This window comes from Haliotis rubra, unplaced genomic scaffold (assembly GCF_003918875.1).
Source record: "Haliotis rubra isolate DU_JTF1 unplaced genomic scaffold, ASM391887v1 Scf838, whole genome shotgun sequence".
Classification (NCBI taxonomy): Eukaryota; Metazoa; Mollusca; class Gastropoda; order Lepetellida; family Haliotidae; genus Haliotis; species Haliotis rubra.
The window spans coordinates 204,925-228,187 of record NW_025767566.1 but is presented as its reverse complement, the minus strand read 5'-3'; the positions used below and the strand labels follow the sequence as shown (position 1 = coordinate 228,187).

Genomic DNA, 23,263 nt, shown 5'->3' with positions numbered 1-23,263 from the left:
TTAAAATATAAAACTGTTTCATTATGTATCAATAAATAATATCACAAAATAGGGATAAATATAAGTGCTATGAAAGTATTGCACAAAAACAAATCAACATGAGCAATGGCAAGTGTCGGTTAACAAAAATATAATCCCTGGAGGACAGAGAATGGGAGACTCTGGTATGGCATGAATATCAGACTGAGCCCATTCTGAGTGCATGATTTACACTACCGTCAGCAATATTCCAGCAATATCACGACGGGGGACACCAGAAATGGGCTTCACCCATGTGGGAAATAGAACCCAGGTCTTCAGTGTGACGAGCAAACACTTTAACCACAAGGCTACCCACCCCTCCAAAACTTGAAAGAAGAAAGGCTGGTGGTGAGTCTTTCATGTGACATCAACATCTACCAAATCACGGGCGGTGGGGTAGCTTAATGGTTAAAGCGTTGGCTCGTCACGCCGAAGACCCGGGTTCAAATCCCCACATGGGTACAATGTGTGAAGCCCATTTCTGGTGTCCCCTGCCGTGATGTTGCTGGAATATTGCTAAAAGCGGCGTAAAACCAAACTCAGTCAGTCAGTCTACCAAATCACAAATGTAATGTGTTAATTATGGCTAAAGATTCTTTCTTTTTTAAATTAAAATATTATTCGAACAAATTCAAAATGTCTACCTAGAATATTCTGAGCTGTTATCGCGAGCTATGGTTAAACAAGCTAAGGATATTTGAGAAACAACATTTCAGTATACAATTTGAAGTAAACTTTAAGAAACAGACATTGCATCATTTCATTAAATGTTCTACTGTCTAAAGTTATATAGAAAATAAATAATAAAGAATTATAGCAAAAGCACATATATGATAGGTATTGTTGAAAATCTTATGGATTTGGTTACCTGAGGCAAATCAAACTCAAGCTAGCTGTACTGTTTTGTCTATTACAGCCACAAAGCTCTCATCACCGACAGTCTATTCGTGTAAAGGTTATGTACTTGAATGATTTGTGATAATAACAGATTTGGATCAGTGTAATTTTATGACTGAGATTTGAACCCCAATGTCACCACTCTCCAACCATTTCAATAATTTTCATCAGCAGTGAAATGTAACAAATAAATAAATAAATGCATTGTTGTCTGAAGCAGGGCATAAGTTAGTGATACCGCATTTCTTCTAATAAGAGCTGGGTCTCTAATAAGCGCCGGGGACTAAGCGGCAGTTTAAGAAAGCGCAGAGACCTTAATAAGAGTCGGGTCTGTAATAAGCACTGGGTACATTTTTATGAATGTATTCTCCCTTGATCCAAAAATGGATTTATTTAGAAATGGTCTTCAACTTTGATGTAGCGTTCACTAACAATTAATTACGGTACACCCAGTAAGCGTAATAAGGGTTGGGCACCCAGTCGCTTATTAGAGGAAATACGGTACTCACATTTTTCTTGGTGTATCTGCAATTACACAAACAGTTTTGGCCAATCTTGGCAAGTATAGGCATACAGTTAAACACTGTTGTGTAAAGATTTAAAGTTGACCCGTCAATCTTATTAACTAGCAAAACTGTTTGCACATTGCCAACATATCACAAGCTGAAAAGTTCAAAGTTTGTCTGAGTATGAGAGTCTGTGAGATCATTTGAGCTGAATTCCACGACATTGAACTGTGTCTGAGTCTGCATGTCGGTGAAGAGTGTGAGATCATTCTCCTCGTGTACCAACGACTGCATGTTTGTCTGAGTCTCCGTGGTCACTAGGGTATCCAGGGAATCATTCTCTGCCGGTGTCTGAGTTTCAATATCGGATAAACCGAGTCCGGATATGAACAGATCGTCTGTTTGTGTCTCCATATTTGTCATGAGGAAGTCTAGAAGATCGTCTGCTGTTTGAGTGTGCATATCCGTGCCTGCACTGGAAGATAACATTGGTCCTTGACCTTCCATATGAGGATTATCATGGGAGTCGAGAAAGTCTAGAGTCTGAGATCGGGCAGCAGGAGTCTGGGCACCGAAATCAGCAGACCTTGGCACCATGGTCTGAGTGTGGATATGTTTAGCAGCTGTTGATGCCAAGCAAGGATTCCAATCATTTAAAGACTCCACCTCCTTGGTGGATCGACCCAGGGAGTCATGGCGACCAAAAGCAGTGGAGGAGGAATAGGATGAGGTGTACGGATCAGAATCTGCACGGTTTGAGTTTATGTGTTTAGGAGGACTCAATGGAATGCCATTGTGAGGATTCCTCTGACACAACAGATTCTCTGAGAGTCTTCTTTCATCATCGCCATTAGTGCCTACTGTGACAGATGTCTGACCAAGTCTGTCTCGCTGGAACTGTGAGTTTGATCCAAGAGACCTCGTCTGACGTGAGTCCGAGCACACTGCTGATGTGAGTCCTGATGTTGATGATGCATCTCCTTCTAGAAGCTCAAGGAAGCAGGGAGTTGAAACAGAGAGAAAATCTACATCTGGGTCCGTATTTGTCTGTGTGCCACTACCTTGATACTGAAGAGTAGTCCTGCTGAAGGAATCTGTCCCACAATTAGCATCAACCATGGATGACCCTGAGCCACACCCTCTGTCAACCATGGACATTCCTGATCCACAACTAGAGTCAACCATTGGAATTCCAGGGCCACATCCAGTGTCAACCATCAGCATTCTCTGATGATTGGTATTAACCAAAGGTATTCCAGGACTACAACCAGAGTCAACCAGAGATGTTCCTGGCCCACATTCTGCATCAACCACAGACTGGTCTTGACCATCGCTGAACGTTAATCCAAGATCTGACAAAATGGCTGGATTCTCTTCCGTAAGTAAGCTCTCTCTCATATTCTTAAACAATGTGGACAAGCTTGTCTGTGATTCCGAGTTCTTTACTGGTTGCTGCCTGTAGTGACCAAACTCTTCCAAGAAACTCTTCTGGGTCTGAGTGGACGTTTGCTCTGTTCTGGCAGCAGGCGGTGCTGTGGGATACAGGAGGCCAATATTGTCTGTATTGCACTCAGCAGCAACCATCTGTCTGCCGGAGTTCCCGACGTCTCCTCTTCTTCCGTGGTGGAAACGTTTCCCGTGTTTGAACCTCCGATGTCTTGAGGCTGCGCCGCCTTGGAGTTTTACCCTTTGACCTTGGTGACCTCTGACCTTTGTCATTCCCCCTGAGATCATGGAAAGGAATATCTGCACTTGCCATTGCTGACTTAAGAATTAAATCTCCAGGAGTCTGGGTTTCTGCGATGGAACAGTGACGTTTCTTTGTGGACAGAATGCTTAGATTTGTCTGAATCCCGGTCGATGATGTCACGGAAGAATTGGAAGGAACAATAACGTGAGATTTGCCTAGTGAAACCTGTGTTGCTGTGGTAGCCATGGCAACATTCTTTGACAAATGTAAATTTGAAGGATTCTTAACCACAGCTCTCTGTTCTAAGGGATTACTGACACCATAGATGTCCGTCTGAATTTCAGCAGTCTGTTTGGCTGGAAAGTCAAACTTTTCTACAGATATCTTATTGGAATTGACAGTAACTCTTGTCATGGGGATAACAGTTTTAATCATGGGTTTCGGCAGAATCTGGCGGAGTGGCCCAGGAGCTGTATTGACCTGGGGGTCCATCCGAGACACAAAGATCACACAGGGTTGGGGACAGACATCAGATTTACTTGCTGGGCGGTCAGGGGGTTTCGGTTTCCGACATCTGGAAGAGAAGTAGAACATTAGCTGCCCCTATCATTACGCCAACAATCATACCAAACACAAAACCTATAATGGTGTGGAAACATACTGGCAAGAGATAGAAATAGGCACTGGTCTGATATCCTAAGCCTGATATGCCTGTAAAATGATATCCTTAGTGCTAATAGTCAGGTGGAAAAAGTGAACTGGTCTACACTACTTTAGCATTATTAATTATAACTGACTGACTGAGTTTGGTTTTACGCCGCTTTTAGCAGTATTCCAGCAATATCATGGCAGGGAACACCAGAAATGGGCTTCACACATGGTACCCATGTGGAGATTCGAACCCGGGTCTCCGGCGAGACGAGCCAACGCTTTAACCACTAGGCTACCCCGCCGCCCCTATTAATTAAGGCAGCAAACCAATATAATGGAAATATCAAATTTAAACATTGTATATCCCCAACCTGCCCAACCAGTAGTTAACAGAAATTCTTGTATTTAAGTCTGGGCTTAATAATGAAAATACGACCCCTTTGGTGATCAAATTGTAATACCATAATTAAGTCTGGGGTTTAAATTCGGTAATTGCACATACTGAATTATTTTTTTCAGAATTGAATTTTCTCATTGTTTCCTTCACAGCATCTGGTAGTTCATGTTGCTTGCGATTACAGTGCATGATTAGAGCTTCCTTCGTGGTGTAGGGACAATCACATGTGTCACACTTGTATATCACACCACAGGTCCCCTCGTGACGCTTCCTGGCGTGGTCAAAGCCGAACGCTTTCTGGCATTTGGAGCACGTGAACTTCTTGCCTCCATGAATACTTCCATAGTGCTGCAGATAAACACATAATGATATCTTCATACTTAATGTCAACTCATCTGTCTTCATAATGGCTGGCTAAAATGATCGTCAATTGGAAATATTGTAGATGGAAAAAACTATTAATGATTATCGGTATGAGGTGACGTGAAATGGGGTTTAATGTCATACTTAAGAATATTTCACTCATATGACAACGTGCATGAGTGTGTATGTGCGGCTGCTTGTACTAGCCCAGATTTGAGCTGGTTTTATAGTGCTAGCCCACTGAGATACCATACCGCAGTGAAGCATGAATACCCCACTCAGACACATTATACTGACTCCGAGTCGACCAGTCCTTGTTGTTCCTATTAATGCCGAGCACCAGGCAGGGACCAACAAGTACCATATTTTAACGTTTTTTTGAATGACGTGGCTGGGGATCGAACCTGCGACCTACCGACCGCTTTCCAGGAGGATGCCCTAACCACTACACCACTGAGGCAATCCAATTATTTATGTGAAAATTGTGTCATCGGTAATATTGCATATAAATTATTGTGATGAACTAAACTTGTTATTTACTTGGACAATACACAAAGTTAGGTCTCTTTTCATGGGCTTATGTTCAGGATGCTATTTTTTCATAATCCAAGCCTACATGTGTCACAGTAAGCTCAGTAACTTTCTGTTTTTCTCAAATCAACTTCACAATCAAATGAATTTAAATTTTGCCATTCTTTTAAAATAACATCCAACTCTATCATCAAAAAGTGTTTTAGGGACACTACTGCAGTGAACTGAAAATGCCCCTTGCTTACCTTTTTTGAGGAGTTTGTAGCTAGCAAAGTGTCTGTCTCTGTAATAGTAGCAGCCAAGCACTGGGCAGTGATAGCGACAAGGTATTCCAGCCTTGCCTTTAGACTTTAACTTATCCTGTAAGTATATGTTAAAATTCAATTCACATGTTATCAAAATCATCATCATACTTATCACAATCTTGATGGACCCGTGAAGATCCGGGGTAGAATAGGTCTTCAGCAACCCATGTGCTTGCCATAAAAGGCGACTATGCTTGTCGTAAGAGGCGACTAACGGGATCGGGTGGTCAGTTTCGCTGACTTGGTTGACACATGTCATCAGTTCCCAATTGCGCAGATCGATGCTCATGTTGTTGATCACTGGATTGTCTGGTCCAGACTCGATTATTTACAGACCGCCGCCATATAGCTGGGATATTGCTGAGTGTGGCATAAAACTAAACTCACTCACTCACTCACAATCTGGATGCATAAAACCCCAATCAAGTTGAAAATAGTGTAGCTGTAATTTTAGACAATGACAGTTTTAAGGACCAACTGTTCATTAGACATGTCAGATCTTCCATACAGTGACAATATTCAGATTTTTTAAGAAGTTCAAAATATATACATGTATCAAACTCCAAAAGGTTCAGTAATTGGATATAATGTTTATGATCTAAATAATTCATGTATTCAATGTATTACTTTATTTTAAAGGTCTTATACTCCTTTTGTACATATATTTCTAGTCCTGTACATATAGTTTGTTTCACTTTTGCATGTAAGCACTGTAAATAAGAGAGGGTTTCACTAAGTTGGAATAACTTGTACCCAATCCATTCTCTTGAATAAATATGTTTAAATCAAAAGACATGTCAGAAATGTTGAATCTCTATGACATATCAAATGACTGTAGGTGAATTCGTAGACCAGACTGGTTCGTAGACGTGGAAATCCAGTTGATTTGTAGACGTTAGTAAAATGGGGAAACTTCAACATCTTTGATGATGAAAATCGATATTATGACTTAATGTAAACGAAAAGTATTTGCATTTTGTGAAATAAATAAAATATATTAGGTAAGTATGATCGCCTATGGGACAACTTCCAGGCCGCTAATAAATATATGAAATTGAGTTTTGTGAAATTAAAAAAATATATACTAGGTAAGTATCATCAGTGTCGAAAAAAACATCAAATGCACACCAGCAGAGAAGTAGCAGTAGAGAAGAAGGATAAGGTGGGTCACCGACAAAGTAATTAAGAAATGAGGTGAAATTGGGTTTAACGTCGTGCTTGAGAATATTTCGCTCATATGACGAAAGTAATTAAGAAAACACTTCAATATACACACAGTATTTAAAAAACAACATCAAAACAACTCACGACTTCCTAATTAACATTCACAACAACTCAGTGAAACCTGTTAATCCACCCACAGCCGCCAGTGAAAACAATAAAAACAATTTCTTTATTTTCTTGCTGTCGGGAAACTATGATGAGTAGAGTAATTTTGTCTGATCCGCCGACAAAGATTACCTGTACAAACACTCACTGCCGTCACCATCAACACACCAGATGATGTATTCGAGGAGTGACATCAAAGCATGACATCTTCATTATACACAATTCAAGTGATTATCAAAAATTAATATGTTTACAAAATACTATTATTCAATTATTTATACATGTCTACGAAATCACCATCTACGAACCAGTCTGGACTACGAATCCACCGATTCTACGAACTGGTTCAGTCTATGAAAACACTGTCTCCCTATCAAACTAGTTGAGAGGGTGTTCAACAGTCAAGACAAGACTCTGCAACATTGTGTGAGGATATGAGCCTCTTATATTTTTAGTGTGTTATTTTCATACTATTCAGAAGAAAAAAAACATTAAAAAAAATAACCACCCCAGAATGAAAGAGGCGATAGATTACTCTAATGTTGCAGGGTGAGGAGTCATCCCATAGATGACATTGTTACCATGTCAACTTCCCAGGTGTGCATACCATGCGGACTGAGTGACAGGTCAATATTTGGCATTTGGCAATAGGTACCATACTTTCTGTCAAAATATATATTTAGGAGTTGTTAAAAGATCTGAGGAATATAACACATAATTTATAATTACTGAAATTCCGACAATTTGGTAAGAGTTCCTCCCGTTCCCCCATCCCAAATAATATGTATAAATATTCTAGAATTATAAACAAAACTTAACACAACAATTACTAGAGAACTCACAAAATGATTAAAAGTCCAAAATTTAAGTTAGGGCTAGGTTTAGGGTTAGGTTTAGAGTTTGGTTTAGAGATGGGGGAACGGAAGGAACCCGACAATTTTATGAATGACTACTTACCACTTCAATTCCATGGACTTTAGCTTTGTGGAGACACAGATGTGATGAATTCTTGAATGTTTTGTCACAACCTTGAACTGGGCAGACAGTTTCAGTGGATGGCTGGATATCCGCTTCCAAAGTTTCGATTGAAGGTCTTATCTCTTCAAACATCGCTGCCATTATTCAAATTATTGGGTTTTTCATTTCCATAATCTATATTCCATGGCCTAAGTCTTAGCGAGTCTTTTCCTCGGTCATGTTTACTGTAACAACTGGAAGAGTTGTTTCCCTTTTGTCGATAAAAGTATCGCAGCGAATTTAAAGAATTTAAATATAAAAATCAGTTTGTGTTGATAACTTTATTCATCCATGGTTTGTTTTAGATAGTACATAAAATTATTAAATCAACTATTTACGCCATCAAACATTAACGTTTATCACAACAAAAAAACTAGGATTGATATGCGGAAAGAGCACTCACGAACGTTTTCGTCATGAACAATGCCCGTGGGTAATTCTGTGTGGTCGAAAGATTTAAAGCTACATTCACATCGGTCGCATATCAGAACGACAAGAGTTTATTGTGCGTGAGTTTACTTTGTACCCATGTGGAGAATCGAACCCGGGTCTTTGGCGTGACGAGCAAACGCCTTAACCACTAGGCTACCCCACAGCCCGACAATTAAGTTGTACTTGTAGGAAAACGTTGTAAAAACAGGTGTCTACGTGAATATGTTTCCTGGAACGAAAACACTGAGAAAATATATAAAAAAGGACAACAACGCTTGCATTTTTTGTGGAAGTTGAAACATTTTAAAATCGACCAAACTATCATGGTGTTATTTTACAAAACCTATATTCAAAGTGTGATAACCTTTAATTTTTTTAGTTGGTTCGGGAACCTGTCTGTCCAGAATAAAAACAAACTCTCAAAAATCGTAAACACTGCGTCTAAAATTATTGGGATTCCTATCGAAATTATCGGCAGTTGTTATGAGCAGCAAATTTAAAACAAGACAAACAAAGTTTTAAGTGATCCTACTCACATACTCTTTTCGGAATATTCATCATTACCTTCTGGACGCAGGCTGTGAATGCCGACTTTTAGAACAAACAGGGTTCGCCACTCATTTGTTCCAGCTAGTATTAGATGTATTAACAAATTCAGTGAATTACTTGTCTTCCAATTGTCCAAATTCTAGTCAATATCTATGTTTGTGTACTAAATTGATGTATTTATATCCTGATTATTTTAAACAATTATGATAACCATTTGCAACGTTATATATGGCTGCTTTATGAAAGAAAAACAGGAGAACTGCATATGATGCAAAACAAATTCCCCTTTATTGGGATAATAAGAATTATCTTATCTTATCTTATCTTACAATATACCTACGATGAAAACAGCACATACGATGTTGCTTCACATGCCAATTTCGCAGTTGTTTGACTCTCTATTGAGTTCGTCTTTTGTATAAAAGGCGATTTTAGTGCGGGATGTAAACATGTCTGCGCCCTTTCCAAACGCGAGTCCTTCGGGCAAACTCGTTTTTGAAAAATCGTCTTTCTTACACAAGAACAGTCGACATAAGAAATTTATTTCAGAACATTATTTTAATGCATGTGTACGTATTTATGCATAATTCCACGTGAGTCTAAAAGCGAGGCTAAGTCTGTTCGGGTCAAAATCACCTGAAAATGATTTGGATGAATCACAATCTAACTGCAAATCGGTTCATGATCAAACATTCATTTCAACAGAGAATGTAATGAAAACATCAGGGAAAGATTTCCGCCCGTAACCCCCGTTTGATTATCATTCTATGCCTAACATTTATAGTAAGAATAGATGTTTTCATAGAAAGCCTATCCTAACCCTAAATCTAACATAATGCTGAATCTAAAGCCCTAACCCCTTGAAATAATCATAATAAGTAGAATACATTAATTCAAGCGGGGGTTACCAACTCTTACCAACATGAGAACAACTCTGGACAAAATATTCATAACGTTAGTCTCCAAAATAGAAAGTTACTTCACAAACTATCATCATTTTGTTTGATTTTCTGTGTGAAGTTTATATATTTAAGTATTTGACATTTTGATATAAGTAGCATCAATGCATGGGACCAGAGACCATATAATATTATATGGTCTCTGATGGGACGCTGAGATGCAATCAATAAACCTGTGCAGATTCTGTGTTAAAACAAGTCCCCAATATTCAATGTGTGTTGTAATAGGTGACAAAATATATTCATTTTACCCGTGTCATGGTGCCCCATGGACCCCTTTCCAATCAAGCGGCCCTTTAAATCATGTGGGTTTGGAACCACATTTTGGACGAAATACCTATGAAAAGAATAATAATAAAGATAGCTTTGCAAAAATAACAATTTTATGTCAAATAGCTGTCCTACATTTTTCATTTATAAACTGATGTAAGGATAGTTACACATACGAAAGTGGTGCCTAAACCTCATTCACTGACTCAATTGTGACATTTCCTTCCAGGTTTCTGTGCTCCTTCCAGGGGAGGCAATTCCCCCTAACATCTCCAGCCAGCTGGACAATGAAGAAGCATACCTGGTTCACAAACTGCCGCTGATTCGTCTCATAGACAAGGAATTCATTGAGGCATTTGTCAAAAAAGGTTACACAGAAAATATTCAAATTATTATATTTTCATTATTATGTTTGGATCGTGATAACATTCACATGTAATTGTCATTTCTGTGTTATCTTGAACAAATGAAAATGAGATTGTTTCAATTTTCATTTTCAGTGTACAAAACAAAACTAATTCAAAGTCACAGTGAAACCTGGTTAATCAGGAACCTGTTGATCCAGAAACTTTGTCTTCCAGACAAGTACCTGAGATTTGTCTAGGATTTCAAACAAAGAGCACTTGGCAGACAAACTGGACAAAACATTTTGCTAAAAATTGTAAATGTCAACATTTCATTCACTGCAAAAATGTAGAACTTAACACTGTTGATTTGTATTTCTTTTGTCCATAAAATTATCTTACAAACATACAAGGGGTAAATTCAAGGGAAGCCCTATTGTTATGATAATTATTATTATGCCATAAAGGACTCATATCATATGCATTATAAATATATTTAAAAAGTAAAAGGTTTGAAGGCAATCAGTCCTTGTCAACTTATTTGCATCTAAATAGATCAGGTGGTCAGACTTTTTGACTTACTCCACCACATAGAAAGATGTTTATAGATGTTGATCACTGGATTTTCTGGTCTAGAGTCAAATATTTACGGACCAGCCATATTGCAGAGTCTGACATTAAATGACAAACAAACAAAGAGTAGAATGTTTGATTTTTTGCTGTTGTAGGATGTATGTACTTCCTGTCACATGACACGCAGCTTGACGTCCATGATTGTGTAGCACTGCTGCCATCTGGTAAGGAAACGAGAATAAATCGGTCTTGAAAGCTTGTCACACCCATACTCCCAATATGTTTGGTCATGTTTAGTTGTGACATGTTTAGATGACAGCTCATTTAAAAAAATATATTTGTCAGTATCCTGTAAGGTCATGACCTTTTTACACATACAGTCAAATCCCGAAGAGTCGAATGCCGGTGTCTCGAATATTATGCATAACTCGAAGTACCTGTCGGTCCCGACCATTCCCTGTTATAGTTGTCATCATTTGAATACCGGTTACACGAATTCGTCTCATAAATACACACGATGACTCGAGAAGGAAATTTGGTCCGATGAGATTCAAACAACAGCAATCTTGTACACATAATCCAAGTCAGTCAATGAGAAGTTGATTGGTGTAGCAAACTGATCCAATTAACAAACCAGCGCGGCTTACACCTTTCCGCCATTGACGGTTGAGTTCCAAAGGTAGATTAGTGATTTTATGGAAATCACTGTCTGTGCTAATCAGACTGGAACTGATAAGGTGCCCCTATTAGTGATATGGAAATCATTAGATAAACAAATGCTTAGGTGGAGGAATTAGGACTGGATCATCTTTTTTCTACCCTCATAGACATACCTATGTCTCGAATACATCGATAAGACGAATTTATTACTTGGTCCCCAGCGATTCGACTTATCAGGATTTGACTGCATTTTATATTTTCAAGGGACCCGTGAAGACCCGGGTTAGAATTGGTCTTCAGTAACCCATGAAGCTGCGGTGACTGAGTGGTGTAGGCGTCTAACTTTATGTGCTGGCGATTAGGTGCCTGACTCTGAGGGTGCGGGTTCGAATCCTGGATGGGATTCAACCCCAAAAGTACTACAATCTGTACTTTACTAAGAAAGTGTAATCCCAAATATAACATATGTTAAACCCATGCTTGTCGTAAGAGGTGACTAACAGATTGAGTAGTAAGACTCACTGACTTGGCTGACACTTCATTGTGTCCCAATTGTGTAGATTGATGCTCATGCAGTCGATCACAGGATTGTCTGGTTCAGACTCGATTATTTGCAGACCTCTGCCAAAAAGCTGGAATACTGCTGGGTGCAGCGTAAAACTAAACTCACTCACTCACTCACTTTTCAAGAAGTCATCATCTGAAAGTAAATGTGGTGCCATCAGCCAGCTTGTTCCTATATACATGTATATTAAAAGAAAAATGGCAGCCAATCAGTGTGCGAAATAGTTTCCACATTTTGCTAGCCAGTCGGGCTAGCTATACCTGAAAGTTACTAGCCCACAAAATAATTCACTAGCACAAAATTTAAATGTAGAAACTAAGCAAAAGATTACAAAAATAGATGAGAATAAAATATTGTCGGCATGATATAGGTTATCAGGCCATAATCTTGCATGATTTAAAAGGGTATCATAAATTAAAGATCACATATACTCTAGGGGGTACAAATACATAAATTACTAATTGGCATCGCTATAAATGAAACCCTGTCATTAAAACTACTCTATTCGATCTTTAATTAACTTAAATCAACCTTTTTGACAACAGTGCACAATTCTCACCCGCAAACGAAATTTCAACCAATCAGAGCGGCGCATCTCTGTGACGTCATATGAGGAATAGATATGAGGGCCGATGCAGAATTCATGTACATTTCAGGGGTTAAATTATCTTGTTTACAGGTTTGTAATTTTACTAGGCTCTGGTTAGCGGACCAGTGGCTATTTCACACACTGCAGCCAATCAAACAGCTTAGTCATCAGTGCTGAGCTGTCCGTGAAGATCCAGGTTAGAGTTGGCCTTGTAGAGATTGATGCTCATGATGCTGATCACTGGATTGTCTGGTCCAGACTCTGTGATATAGCTCGAATATTGCTGAGCGCAGTACTACCACAACAAATGAACAAAATACAGACAGGGTACCCTGTTCCCAATGTGCTTCACCTCACATGTATGCTATAGACTGCAGTAATTTTGAACCACTTGTCATTCAGGCCCACCCAGTATAAATACGTGGTCAGTATGATGAGAGAATATGATGTTTCCAGGGACACTGGTGTTAAATGTTACCAAGGATACATATGAACAACTTGGTCTGGAAGGAAAGCCGTCAGTCTTCACACCAAGACACCAAAAACCTAACAAATATGGTAGGTGCGTTACGCTTTTATCCCAAACACTTTGTGTTATGTTGTGAGGAGTCAATGAGTATCTAAACCTGAAACAGTTTCCTCAACTATATCAGTACACATGCATGAGTAATCAGGTTCCCTTTCTGGTATCTCCTGAATATCCCCACACCCTTTGGTTTGTCCTTGAATCCCCCAATTTCAGGCTTTGATGTTGAATCCCTTATATCAGGGTTTGTCTTTGAATCCCCCAATTTCAGGCTTTGTTGTTAAATCCCTTACATCATGGTTTGTCTTTGAATCCCCTAATTCTTGGCTTTGTTGTTGAATCCCTAACATCATGGTTTGTCCTTGAATCCCCTAATTCTTGGCTTTGTCGTTGAATCCCTTATATCTGGGTTTGTCCTTGAATCTCCTAATTCTTGGCTTTGTTGTAGAATCCCTTATATCTGGGTTTGTCTTTGAATCCCCTAATTCTTGGCTTTGTCATGAATCCCCTAATCTGGGTTTGTCTTTGAATCCCTAATTCTTGGCTTTGTCGTAGAATCCCTTATATCTGGGTTTGTCTTTGAATCCCCTAATTCTTGGCTTTGTCATGGAATCCCTTATATCTGGGTTTGTCTTTGAATCCCCTAATTCTAGGCTTTGTCTTTGAATCCCCTAATTCTTGGCTTCGTCGTTGAACCCCTTATATCTGGGTTTGTCTTTGAATCCCCTAATTCTTGGCTTTGTCTTTGAATCCCCTAATTCTTGGCTTCGTCGTTGAACCCCTTTTATCTGGGTTTGTCCTTGAATCCCCTGATTCTTGGCTTTGTCGTTGATTCCCTTATATCTGGGTTTGTCCTTGAATACCCTAATTCTTGGCTTTGTCGTGGAATCCCTTATATCAGGGTTTGTCTTTGAATCCCCTAATTCTTGGCTTTGTCGTTGAACCCCTTATATCTTGGTTTGTCTTTGAATCCCCAATTTCTGGCTTTGTCGTTGAACCCCTTATATCTGGGTTTGTCTTTCAATCCCCCAATTTCTGGCTTTGTCGTTGAACCCCTTATATCTGGGTTTGTCTTTGAATCCCCTAATTCTTGGCTTTGTTGTTGAATCCCTAACATCATGGTTTTGTCGTTGAATCCCCAAATTCTTGGCTTTGTCGTTGAATCCCTTATATCATGGTTTGTCTTTGAATCCCCTAATTCTTGGCTTTGTCGTTGAATCCCTAACATCATGGTTTGTCTTTGAATCCCCTAATTCTTGGCTTTGTCATTGAATCCCTTATATCTGGGTTTGTCCTTGAATCTCCTAATTCTTGGCTTTGTTGTTGAATCCCTAACATCATGGTTTTGTCATTGAATCCCCTAATTCTTGGCTTTGTCATTGAATCCCTAACATCATGGTTTTGTCGTTGAATCACCTAATTCCTGGCTTTGTCGTTGAATCCCTAACATTATGGTTTGTCTTTGAATCCCGTAATTCTTGGCTTTGTCATGGAATCCCTTATATCTGGGTTTGTCTTTGAATCTCCTAATTCTTGGCTTTGTCGTTGAACCCCTTATATCTGGGTTTGTCCTTAAATCCCCTAATTCTTGGCTTTGTCGTTGAACCCCTTATATCTGGGTTTGTCTTTGAATCCCCCAATTTCTGGCTTTGTCGTTGAACCCCTTATATCTGGGTTTGTCTTTCAATCCCCAATTTCTGGCTTTGTCGTTGAACCCCTTTTATCTGGGTTTGTCTTTGAATCCCCTAATTCTTGGCTTTGTCGTTGAATCCCTTATATCTGGGTTTGTCTTTGAATCTCCTAATTCTTGGCTTTGTCGTTGAATCCCTTACATCATGGTATGTCTTTGAATCCCCTAATTCTTGGCTTTGTCGTTGAATCCCTTACATCATGGTATGTCTTTGAATCCCCTAATTCTTGGCTTTGTCGTTGAATCCCTTACATCATGGTTTGTCTTTGAATCCCCTAATTCTTGGCTTTGTCGTTGAATCCCTTACATCATGGTTTGTCTTTGAATCCCCTAATTCTTGGCTTTGTTGTAGAATCCCTTATATCTGGGTTTGTCTTTGAATCCCCTAATTCTTGGCTTTGTTGTAGAATCCCTTATATCTGGGTTTGTCTTTGAATCCCCAAATTCTTGGCTTTGTAGTTGAATCCCTTATATCTGGGTTTGTAATTATCTTCTTCGTGCCTGGATTTGTTGTTCAATTTCCACAGTGATGGTTTGTCACTGTACCCCTTATCTGTGGGTTTTAGCTTTGAAGTCTTTATGGCTGGGTTATCCAGATCCTGTGATCATAGGTTTAAATCTGAGATCATAATTGTGCATCACTGCATTCTTGTTTATGAAAGTAAAAAGGAACAATTACATGTATTGTTAGTAATTGTTTGTAAACTTACCTCTGGATTATGGTAGCCTTATTCCTGTGGATACACAGAATACATACAGAAAATCAAAAGAAATTTTAACACTAAGTGATAGCTATTCCTAGTGGTATACCTAGTCTACCCCAGAGTTATCTCCCTTGATCCTGACGTCACTGTATTGCTCTCCTAGAACCCTTCATATTTTTTCTAAAAACAACAACACATCTATGACATTTTCTAAGGCTTAATTCGCGGGGAGGACACAGGGTGGGAACTACTCCTCATAATCCAGAGGTAAGTTTACTATCAGTAACAATTACTAACAATACATGTAATTGTTCCTAATTATAACGTAAACATTCCCTCTGGATTATGGTAGCCTGAATCCCAAGTAAGGAAGGAGGGTTACCCTTGGAAGATACTACCCTCTATACCACTAGCTGAGAGTTGATTACTCAACCTCCTAAGAATAACTATGACTTAGTCAGAGATAAATAATTTATCTCCAGTTTGGTCAGTAGCAGTGGGGAATACATTCCCAGAGATGGAGAGCCTTCTAACTTCCTTATGGTTGATATGATAGATATCATGATAATCCTAATCCGTAATAGTAGGGATTATATAATTCCTGACGCCATAAATCCGGATTACGATAGATTCCAACGCGTCATCCTTCCTGAAGATGTAGATGCCAGGTCAACACACACACAAAACCACCCCACCACCCCACCCCCCCAAAGGGGCAGTCAGGCGGAGGCGAGATGCTGAGCTGCTACTAAAGGTCGTAATGAATGTAAACCTTCAATAGAGGGAGCAACATCCCTGAGGTAAAAATGGATAAAGGTATTAGGAGATTTCCATTGACAACTAGACACAACTTGTTCTAACGGAACTGACGACCAAGCTGCTAAGGATGAAGCTAGGGCTCTAATTGGGGGGAGAATTTAAGATCAATTAAGTCTTGATTCTGATCCCTATAAGCAAAAGATATAGTCTTTCTGAGCCATGAAGATATGGTATTCTTGGATATCTCAGAGTCTACATTTGTCGTACATGACATAAACAGTCTGCGACGATTACGTCTAAACGTTGAAGTACGCTGAATGTACCAGCGCAAGGCACATATGGTACACAAAAGTCTAGTCCTATCCGATCTAGAGGTAGAGGTAGGAAGCTGAGATATTTGCGAGATCTCGGATGAATAGGGATATGAAGATACGCATCCTTTAGATCTATGCTTATAAACTTGGAATCCTGACGAATCAAGTTGCGTAGGTTTGCAATTGAATCCATCCTGAACTTTGGCGGTTTCCTCAAAAATAGCTTGTTCAACACTTTCAAGTCCATTATCATGCACATTTCGTCCGAATCTTTCTTGGGGACTAGGAATACCGGTGAATAAAACCCGCATGTCTGATCCTCTGGAGGAAATTGTATGATTGCCCGTTTCTCCAGTAACTGATATATTGCTGAGTTTACTCCCGCTAAACGTTGGCCTTGAAGAACAAACCGACGTCCCTCTGGAAAGCAAGTCACTGGAGACTGCTTGTGCCAAGGAAGAATAAACCCCCTGCTCACGACAGACAGGACCCACTCATCTGATGTTATTAGTTTCCAATTGTCCAAATATTGGGCCAACCTGCCCCCTACTGGAGATTGTGTCACCGGACATACAAAGTCCAAATTCAATATCATGTCGAGGAACGTTTCCGATTCCTAAGGAGGAGAGTGCTGAACAGTGAGTCAACAACCCTTCTCTCATGGAAAACTCCGGTTGTGAGAAAGGATAAACCGATGAATCCTCCTGATCTGTCACATCAGACACTAACGGGATTAAGGGCGGATTGTCTGTGTCAAAATAACCTTGCGGGTCCATAGCCGTGTCCTCTGAACCGCTAGGTCCGTGCAAATCAGACTGCTGGGTTGATACACCGTTATCCGCTAGGCAGACTCCATCCCCATTGCTTGAAGCCCTCGGCTTCTCCCCCCTGAGGGGACAGGCCTCCTACGTACGCCAGGGCATGGTAACTGGCTTTCCCCGTCATAGCACCCCTGGTTTCTGTAGGAAGTGACTTTGGCCCCGGCTCTTGCCATCGACCACCAAGTCACTGTGGCTATCTGCCGTCTTGCCGGATAAACAGGTTCTTCCAGATGTTTAGACAGGCGATGAAAGTTTTTGTCATTCCTTATCTCCATATCCCGTACAGATTTGTCCATGGCCCGCCTGGATATAAGACTTAAATCCCGCCAAAAGTTCTGAGAACGCAGATATATCCAAGTGGGGAGAGGATTTAGATTTTGATCTAGAACGAGACTTCAGTTCAGATTTAATAGATAAAGGCGGAGATCCCTGAACTTTCTTTGACTTAGAACATTCTGATGACGATGAATGTTTACTCTTCCTAACTAAGGAACGAGATTTGTCCATCAACAACCGATCTTCTTCGGAGTTTTCCTGACACAATAAGCATCGATCCGAAATTGAGCAAGGTAAGCCTTTATAACAGGAAGCACACAGAGAGTGGGGATCAACATCCGCCATGAATTTCTGACATTGGAGACATTTGCTCTGCGCCATGCTTGTCAATCAAAAAGGGCAGGAATACTTCAGATCCTAAATACGTTGGAAATATATATAATATATATGCAAAACGGCAATGCGATTGAATATTAAATGGAATGCGATTTGTAACTGACCTATATATGAAGAATTGAAGTCTTGATTTGAAATGAAATTTCACTCGATTCTCTTCACGTCATGCATGTGGACCATACAGAAAAATTATGAAGGGTTCTAGGAGAACAATACAGTGCGTCAGGATCAAGGGAGATAACTCAAGGGTAGACTAGGTATACCACTAGGAATAGCTGTGACTTAGTGTTAAAATTTCTTTTGATTTTCTGTATGTATTCTGTGTATCCACATGAATAAGGCTACCATAATCCAGAGGCAATGTTTACGTTATAATTAATCAAAGTGTGGATACACTTCAGGATGTCACTTCACATTAAGCAGACACTGAAATAACTGAACTGTTCAAACCTGTGTAAGACCTGACCCAATTTGTGTGTTTGTGTTTCCAGTCATCCATATTGACCTGACCGCCGACTGCTTCATGCCAGGGAGGAAGAACTACAACCGTGTGTGGTGGTGTCTCAAGGATCGCCTCAACCTGGTGTTCAACTTCCTCGTCAGATGGGTACCAGATGGTATGAGCTGTTGTTGTCTTGGCAACCTATGCTTGTTGAGTTGACTGGAATTCATTGTACCCTGACGATGTAAATCAATCTCACTGTATCGATCACTGGATCATCAGGTCCAAACCATTTTTATAGGCTTCCGTCATAGCTGGTATATCACTATGTGTGGCGTTAAACAACAAACAAATGTACAGTGAAATGGATAGATTGTCTTGTTAGAGGGGGCGGTGGAGTAGCCTAGTGGTTAAAGCGTTGGCTCGTCTTGCTGAGGACCCGGGTTCGATTCCCCACATGGGTACAATATGTGGAGCCCATTTCTGGTGTCCCCCGCCGTGATATTGCTGGAATATTGCTAAAAGCGGCGTAAAACCTAACTCAGTCAGTCAGTCTTGTTGGAGATGTACGCTGGTTGCATAAAGGACATATTCATCTACAACAAAACCTGACTATTTCTAGGTGTTAGATTGTAATGTTTTGAATAAATAGATAAAAATGAATCTAGTATTTCTCTCTATTTCTATCGTGAAGCTATAGTTCATAAATGGCGTGCCGACTTGGTCACCAAAAGTTTTACCTAACAAGCAAATTTAATGAATATGATATAATTTTATGAATTCACACCCACAGTAGAAAGCCTGATTCAGCTAGCTCTTCCTGGTCATGTAACCTTGGTAACCGTTGTCTTATTCCGGCACCAGATAACAACATCTGCCCGAGTTCCATCCAACAATATTTTGAAAACAATGGATATGAGGTCAGTGAACTTGGAGTTAAGCAGAAGTCATCGTTGCTGAAAAACCGACTGACCCCTGAACTGTCTGACAGCAGTGTGAAGACGTCAGACGACAGCTGCATGACGACCTATGAGTGGTTTGGAGCTGTGTCTTGTGGGGCAAAACTGTGAGTTTTGAAATGAATTGTTACTCTATATACATATGAATTTATAATTAAGATTCTATAATTGTTTGTTGTTTAATGATGCACTCATAAACATTCCAGCTGTATGATCACCAACTGTAAACAACTGTCTGGACCAGACAATCTTGTGATTGGTATAATGAGCATTTCAGTATGATTACCCAGCCAGCTTAGTGACTGAGCATGGCCATCTCATCCTTAAAGTCACTTTGTTTGACAAGCATGGGTCACTTGGTCTGAGGGGCGGTGGGATAGCCTAATGGTTAAAGCGTTCGCTCGTCACGCCGAAGACCCGGGTTCGAATCCCCACATGGGCACAATGTGTGAAGCCCATTTCTGGTGTCCCCTGCCGTGATGTTGCTGGAATATTGCTAAAAGCGGCGTAAAACCAAACTCAGGCAGTCAGGCAGTCACTTGGTCTGACCAAGAATCCATCTGTATGTCTGAACAGTAGGATGGCCCTGAGAAACCTGGAGCCCTTTGTTAGTTAGATCCATATTTTGAAGGGAAAAGCTAGAATGAACCCCACCATCCAATAGGTAGCATGCATGATGACATACATGACATCAACATGACATTGTTGCTTGAATGAGGATATTTGTATTGTCATGTGACATGTTGTTTTATGATGTTGGGCTTGGAGTACCTGTTGTGTACTTGACTTGTGTGTTGTGTACTTGACTTGTGTGTTGTGTACTTGACTTCCTTGACTTGTGTGTTGTGTACTTGACTTGTGTGTTGTGTACTTGACTTGTGTGTTGTGTACTTGACTTGTGTGTTGTGTACTTGACTTCCTTGACTTGTGTGTTGTGTACTGGATTTGTGTGTTGTGTACTGGACTTGTGTACATGACTTCCTTGACTTGTGTGTTGTGTACTGGATTTCTGTGTTGTGTACTTGACTTGTGTGTTGTGTACTTGACTTGTGCGTTGTGTACTTGACTTGTGTGTTGTGTACTTGACTTCCTTGACTTGTGTGTTGTGTACTGGATTTCTGTGTTGTGTACTGGACTTCTGTGTTGTGTACTTGACTTGTGTTGTGTACTTGACTTGTGTTGTGTACTTGACTTTCTTCTGTGTTGTGTACTTGACTTGTGTGTTGTGTACTTGACTTGTGTGTTGTGTACTTGACTTGTGTTGTGTACTGGACTTCTGTGTTGTGTGTGTTGTGTACTTGACTTGTGTTGTGTACTTGACTTTTGTATTGTGTACTGGACTTCTGTGTTGTGTACTGGACTTCTGTGTTGTGTGTGTTGTATACTTGACTTGTGTTGTGTACTTGGCTTGTGTTGTGTGTGTTGTATACTTGACTTGTGTTGTGTACTTGGCTTGTGTTGTCCGTGTTGTGTACTTGACTTGTGTTGTGTACTTGACTTGTGTTGTGTACTGGACTTCTGTGTTGTGTGTGTTGTGTACTTGACTTGTGTTGTGTACTTGACTTGTGTTGTGTACTTGTGTGTGTTGTGTACTTGTGTTGTGTGTGTTGTGTACTTGACTTCCTTGACTTGTGTGTTGTGTACTGGATTTCTGTGTTGTGTACTGGACTTCTGTGTTGTGTGTGTTGTATACTTGACTTGTGTTGTGTACTTGGCTTGTGTTGTGTGTGTTGTATACTTGACTTGTGTTGTGTACTTGACTTGTGTTGTGTACTGGACTTCTGTGTTGTGTGTGTTGTGTACTTGACTTGTGTTGTGTACTTGACTTGTGTATTGTGTACTGGACTTCTGTGTTGTGTACTTGGCTTGTGTTGTGTGTGTTGTATATTTGACTTGTGTTGTGTACTTGGCTTGTGTTGTGTGTGTTGTGTACTTGATTTCTGTGTTGTGTGTGTTGTGTACTTGATTTCTGTGTTGTGTACTTGACTTGTGTTGTGTACTTGATTTTTGTGTTGTGTACTTGACTTGTGTTGTGTACTTGACTTGGGTGTTGTGTACTTGATTTCTGTGTTGAGTACTTGACTTGTGTTGTGAACGGATCTAGATGTAATAACAGTACTCATATTGGAATAAGGAATGACAGTTTGGTTATGTTTTTTATGGATCCAAACAGCATCAAACTCAACCCACTCACTTCTTCCTCCTCAGGGATGGTGCAGCGGATCACTTCCTGAACACATACCGACCTCCTGACCCCTCCACACCACAGGACATAGGTCACCACCAGGGTACAGGATTTATCTCCCCTGATGTCATTAACAGAGTTCTGGACTCCGTCAGGTGAGATTAATGTGATACCTATGTGATGTTGATGATTTAATTAAAGGTACGTGCTATTGAATGACAGATTTTTTAGGGCAGTGAAAAATTGGATGGGTGAAAACATGTAGATTTGCTCCCAGCTTTCCAGTGTGTCATGGGTTAGTTGGGTGGGTAGCCATGTGATTAAATCTGAAGACCTGGGTTTGATTCCCCCACATGGGTACAATGTGTGAAGCCCATTTTTGGTGTCCCCGCCATGATATTGCTGTGTGGAATGTGACTTGTGGCATTAAACCCCGAATTCCCAACCTCACAAATGGGCATGAGACCTTTTTGCATCAACCTTTTTTAATGTTTGTTCATTAATGTTCAGCTATAGTCCTGTGATAAAATGGCGACCTGTTAACCAAACAAACCAGTGATAGATATTTTGATAACTTCCGTCTTCGTCTTGTTGCAGTCACATGACCCATGAAGATCCGGGTTAGAATTGGTCATCAGTAACCCATACTTGTTGTAAGAGGCGACTAACAGGATTGGGTGGTCAGTCTCGCAGACTTGTTTGACACATGTAATTGTATCCCAATTGCGTAGAACAATGCACATGCTTTTGATCACGGGATTGTCTGGTCCAGACAAGATATTTACATACCGCCGCCATACAGCTGGAATATTGCTGAGTGTGGCGTTAAAGAACCAACCAACCAACCAGTGACACCTAATCACTGAGCCTGACCGCCAAGTCCCCTTAGTTATCTGTTATTACGACTGGAATATGAACATATCTGTTATTACGACTGGAATATGAGCATATCTGTTATTACGACTGGAATATGGGCATATCTGTTAGTACGACTGGAATATGAGCATATCTGTTATTACGACTGGAATATGAGCATATCTGTATAGCATATCTGTTATTATGACTGGAATATGAGCATATCTGGAATATGCACATCTGTTATTATTATCTGTTATTATGACTGGACGAGCATATCTGTTATTATGACTGGAATACTGAGCATATCTGTATGAACATATCATATCTGTTTTTACGACTGGAGTATGAACATATCTGTTATTATCACTGGAATATGAGCATAATCCGCTGGGGACCTTTTTAAGTCAAAATCCCCACAGGAACTTAATGATGTTTTAACAATTCACATCTTCACAATCAACCATTTCAGATCACATGTAGAGAAGAACAGCAACAAGACTCTCTGGGCTGCGGTCACAGTTCACGGGTTCGCCGACTCCCCAGTGTCCTGGAGCAAGCGAGAACATGGCTTCTACCTAGGGGGAGACAACTTGTACACTTACATTGTATTTCCTGATCAGCAGTACTGGTTGTACTCTGCCTTCTCCACATACGATGAAGGATATTAAACTACAAACAACACTGT

General features: G+C 40.1%; 2 protein-coding genes across 2 annotated transcripts; one reads left to right on the top strand and one right to left on the bottom strand.

Moving 5' to 3' along the window:
• Positions 1-578: 578 nt before the first annotated feature.
• Positions 579-7,896, bottom strand: LOC124262426. Its single transcript, XM_046696914.1, is given in 6 exon segments — positions 579-3,005; positions 3,007-3,637; positions 3,640-3,688; positions 4,264-4,512; positions 5,305-5,416; positions 7,648-7,896. Coding segments are annotated over 6 exon segments (2,634 nt in total). The 5' UTR covers positions 7,810-7,896; the 3' UTR covers positions 579-1,574.
• A 1,222-nt stretch (positions 7,897-9,118) lies between these two features.
• Positions 9,119-23,259, top strand: LOC124262434 (ribonuclease P protein subunit p40-like). The gene is made up of 8 exons (XM_046696922.1): positions 9,119-9,257; positions 10,147-10,285; positions 10,990-11,058; positions 13,105-13,206; positions 18,626-18,751; positions 19,441-19,642; positions 21,744-21,875; positions 23,048-23,259. The coding sequence occupies exons 1-8, from the start codon at positions 9,138-9,140 to the stop codon at positions 23,244-23,246; spliced, it is 1,089 nt and encodes a 362-aa protein (XP_046552878.1). The 5' UTR covers positions 9,119-9,137; the 3' UTR covers positions 23,247-23,259.
• The last annotated feature ends 4 nt before the right edge of the window (positions 23,260-23,263 follow it).

Coding starts and splice junctions, on each gene's coding strand:
- LOC124262434 (XM_046696922.1), top strand. CDS start 9,138: ATGTCTGCGCCCTTTCCAAACGCGAGTCCTTCGGGCAAACTCGTTTTT. Junction 13,207..18,625: donor CCAAAAACCTAACAAATATG/GTAGGTGCGTTA, acceptor TTGTGTTTCCAG/TCATCCATATTGACCTGACC. Junction 21,876..23,047: donor AGAGTTCTGGACTCCGTCAG/GTGAGATTAATG, acceptor CAACCATTTCAG/ATCACATGTAGAGAAGAACA.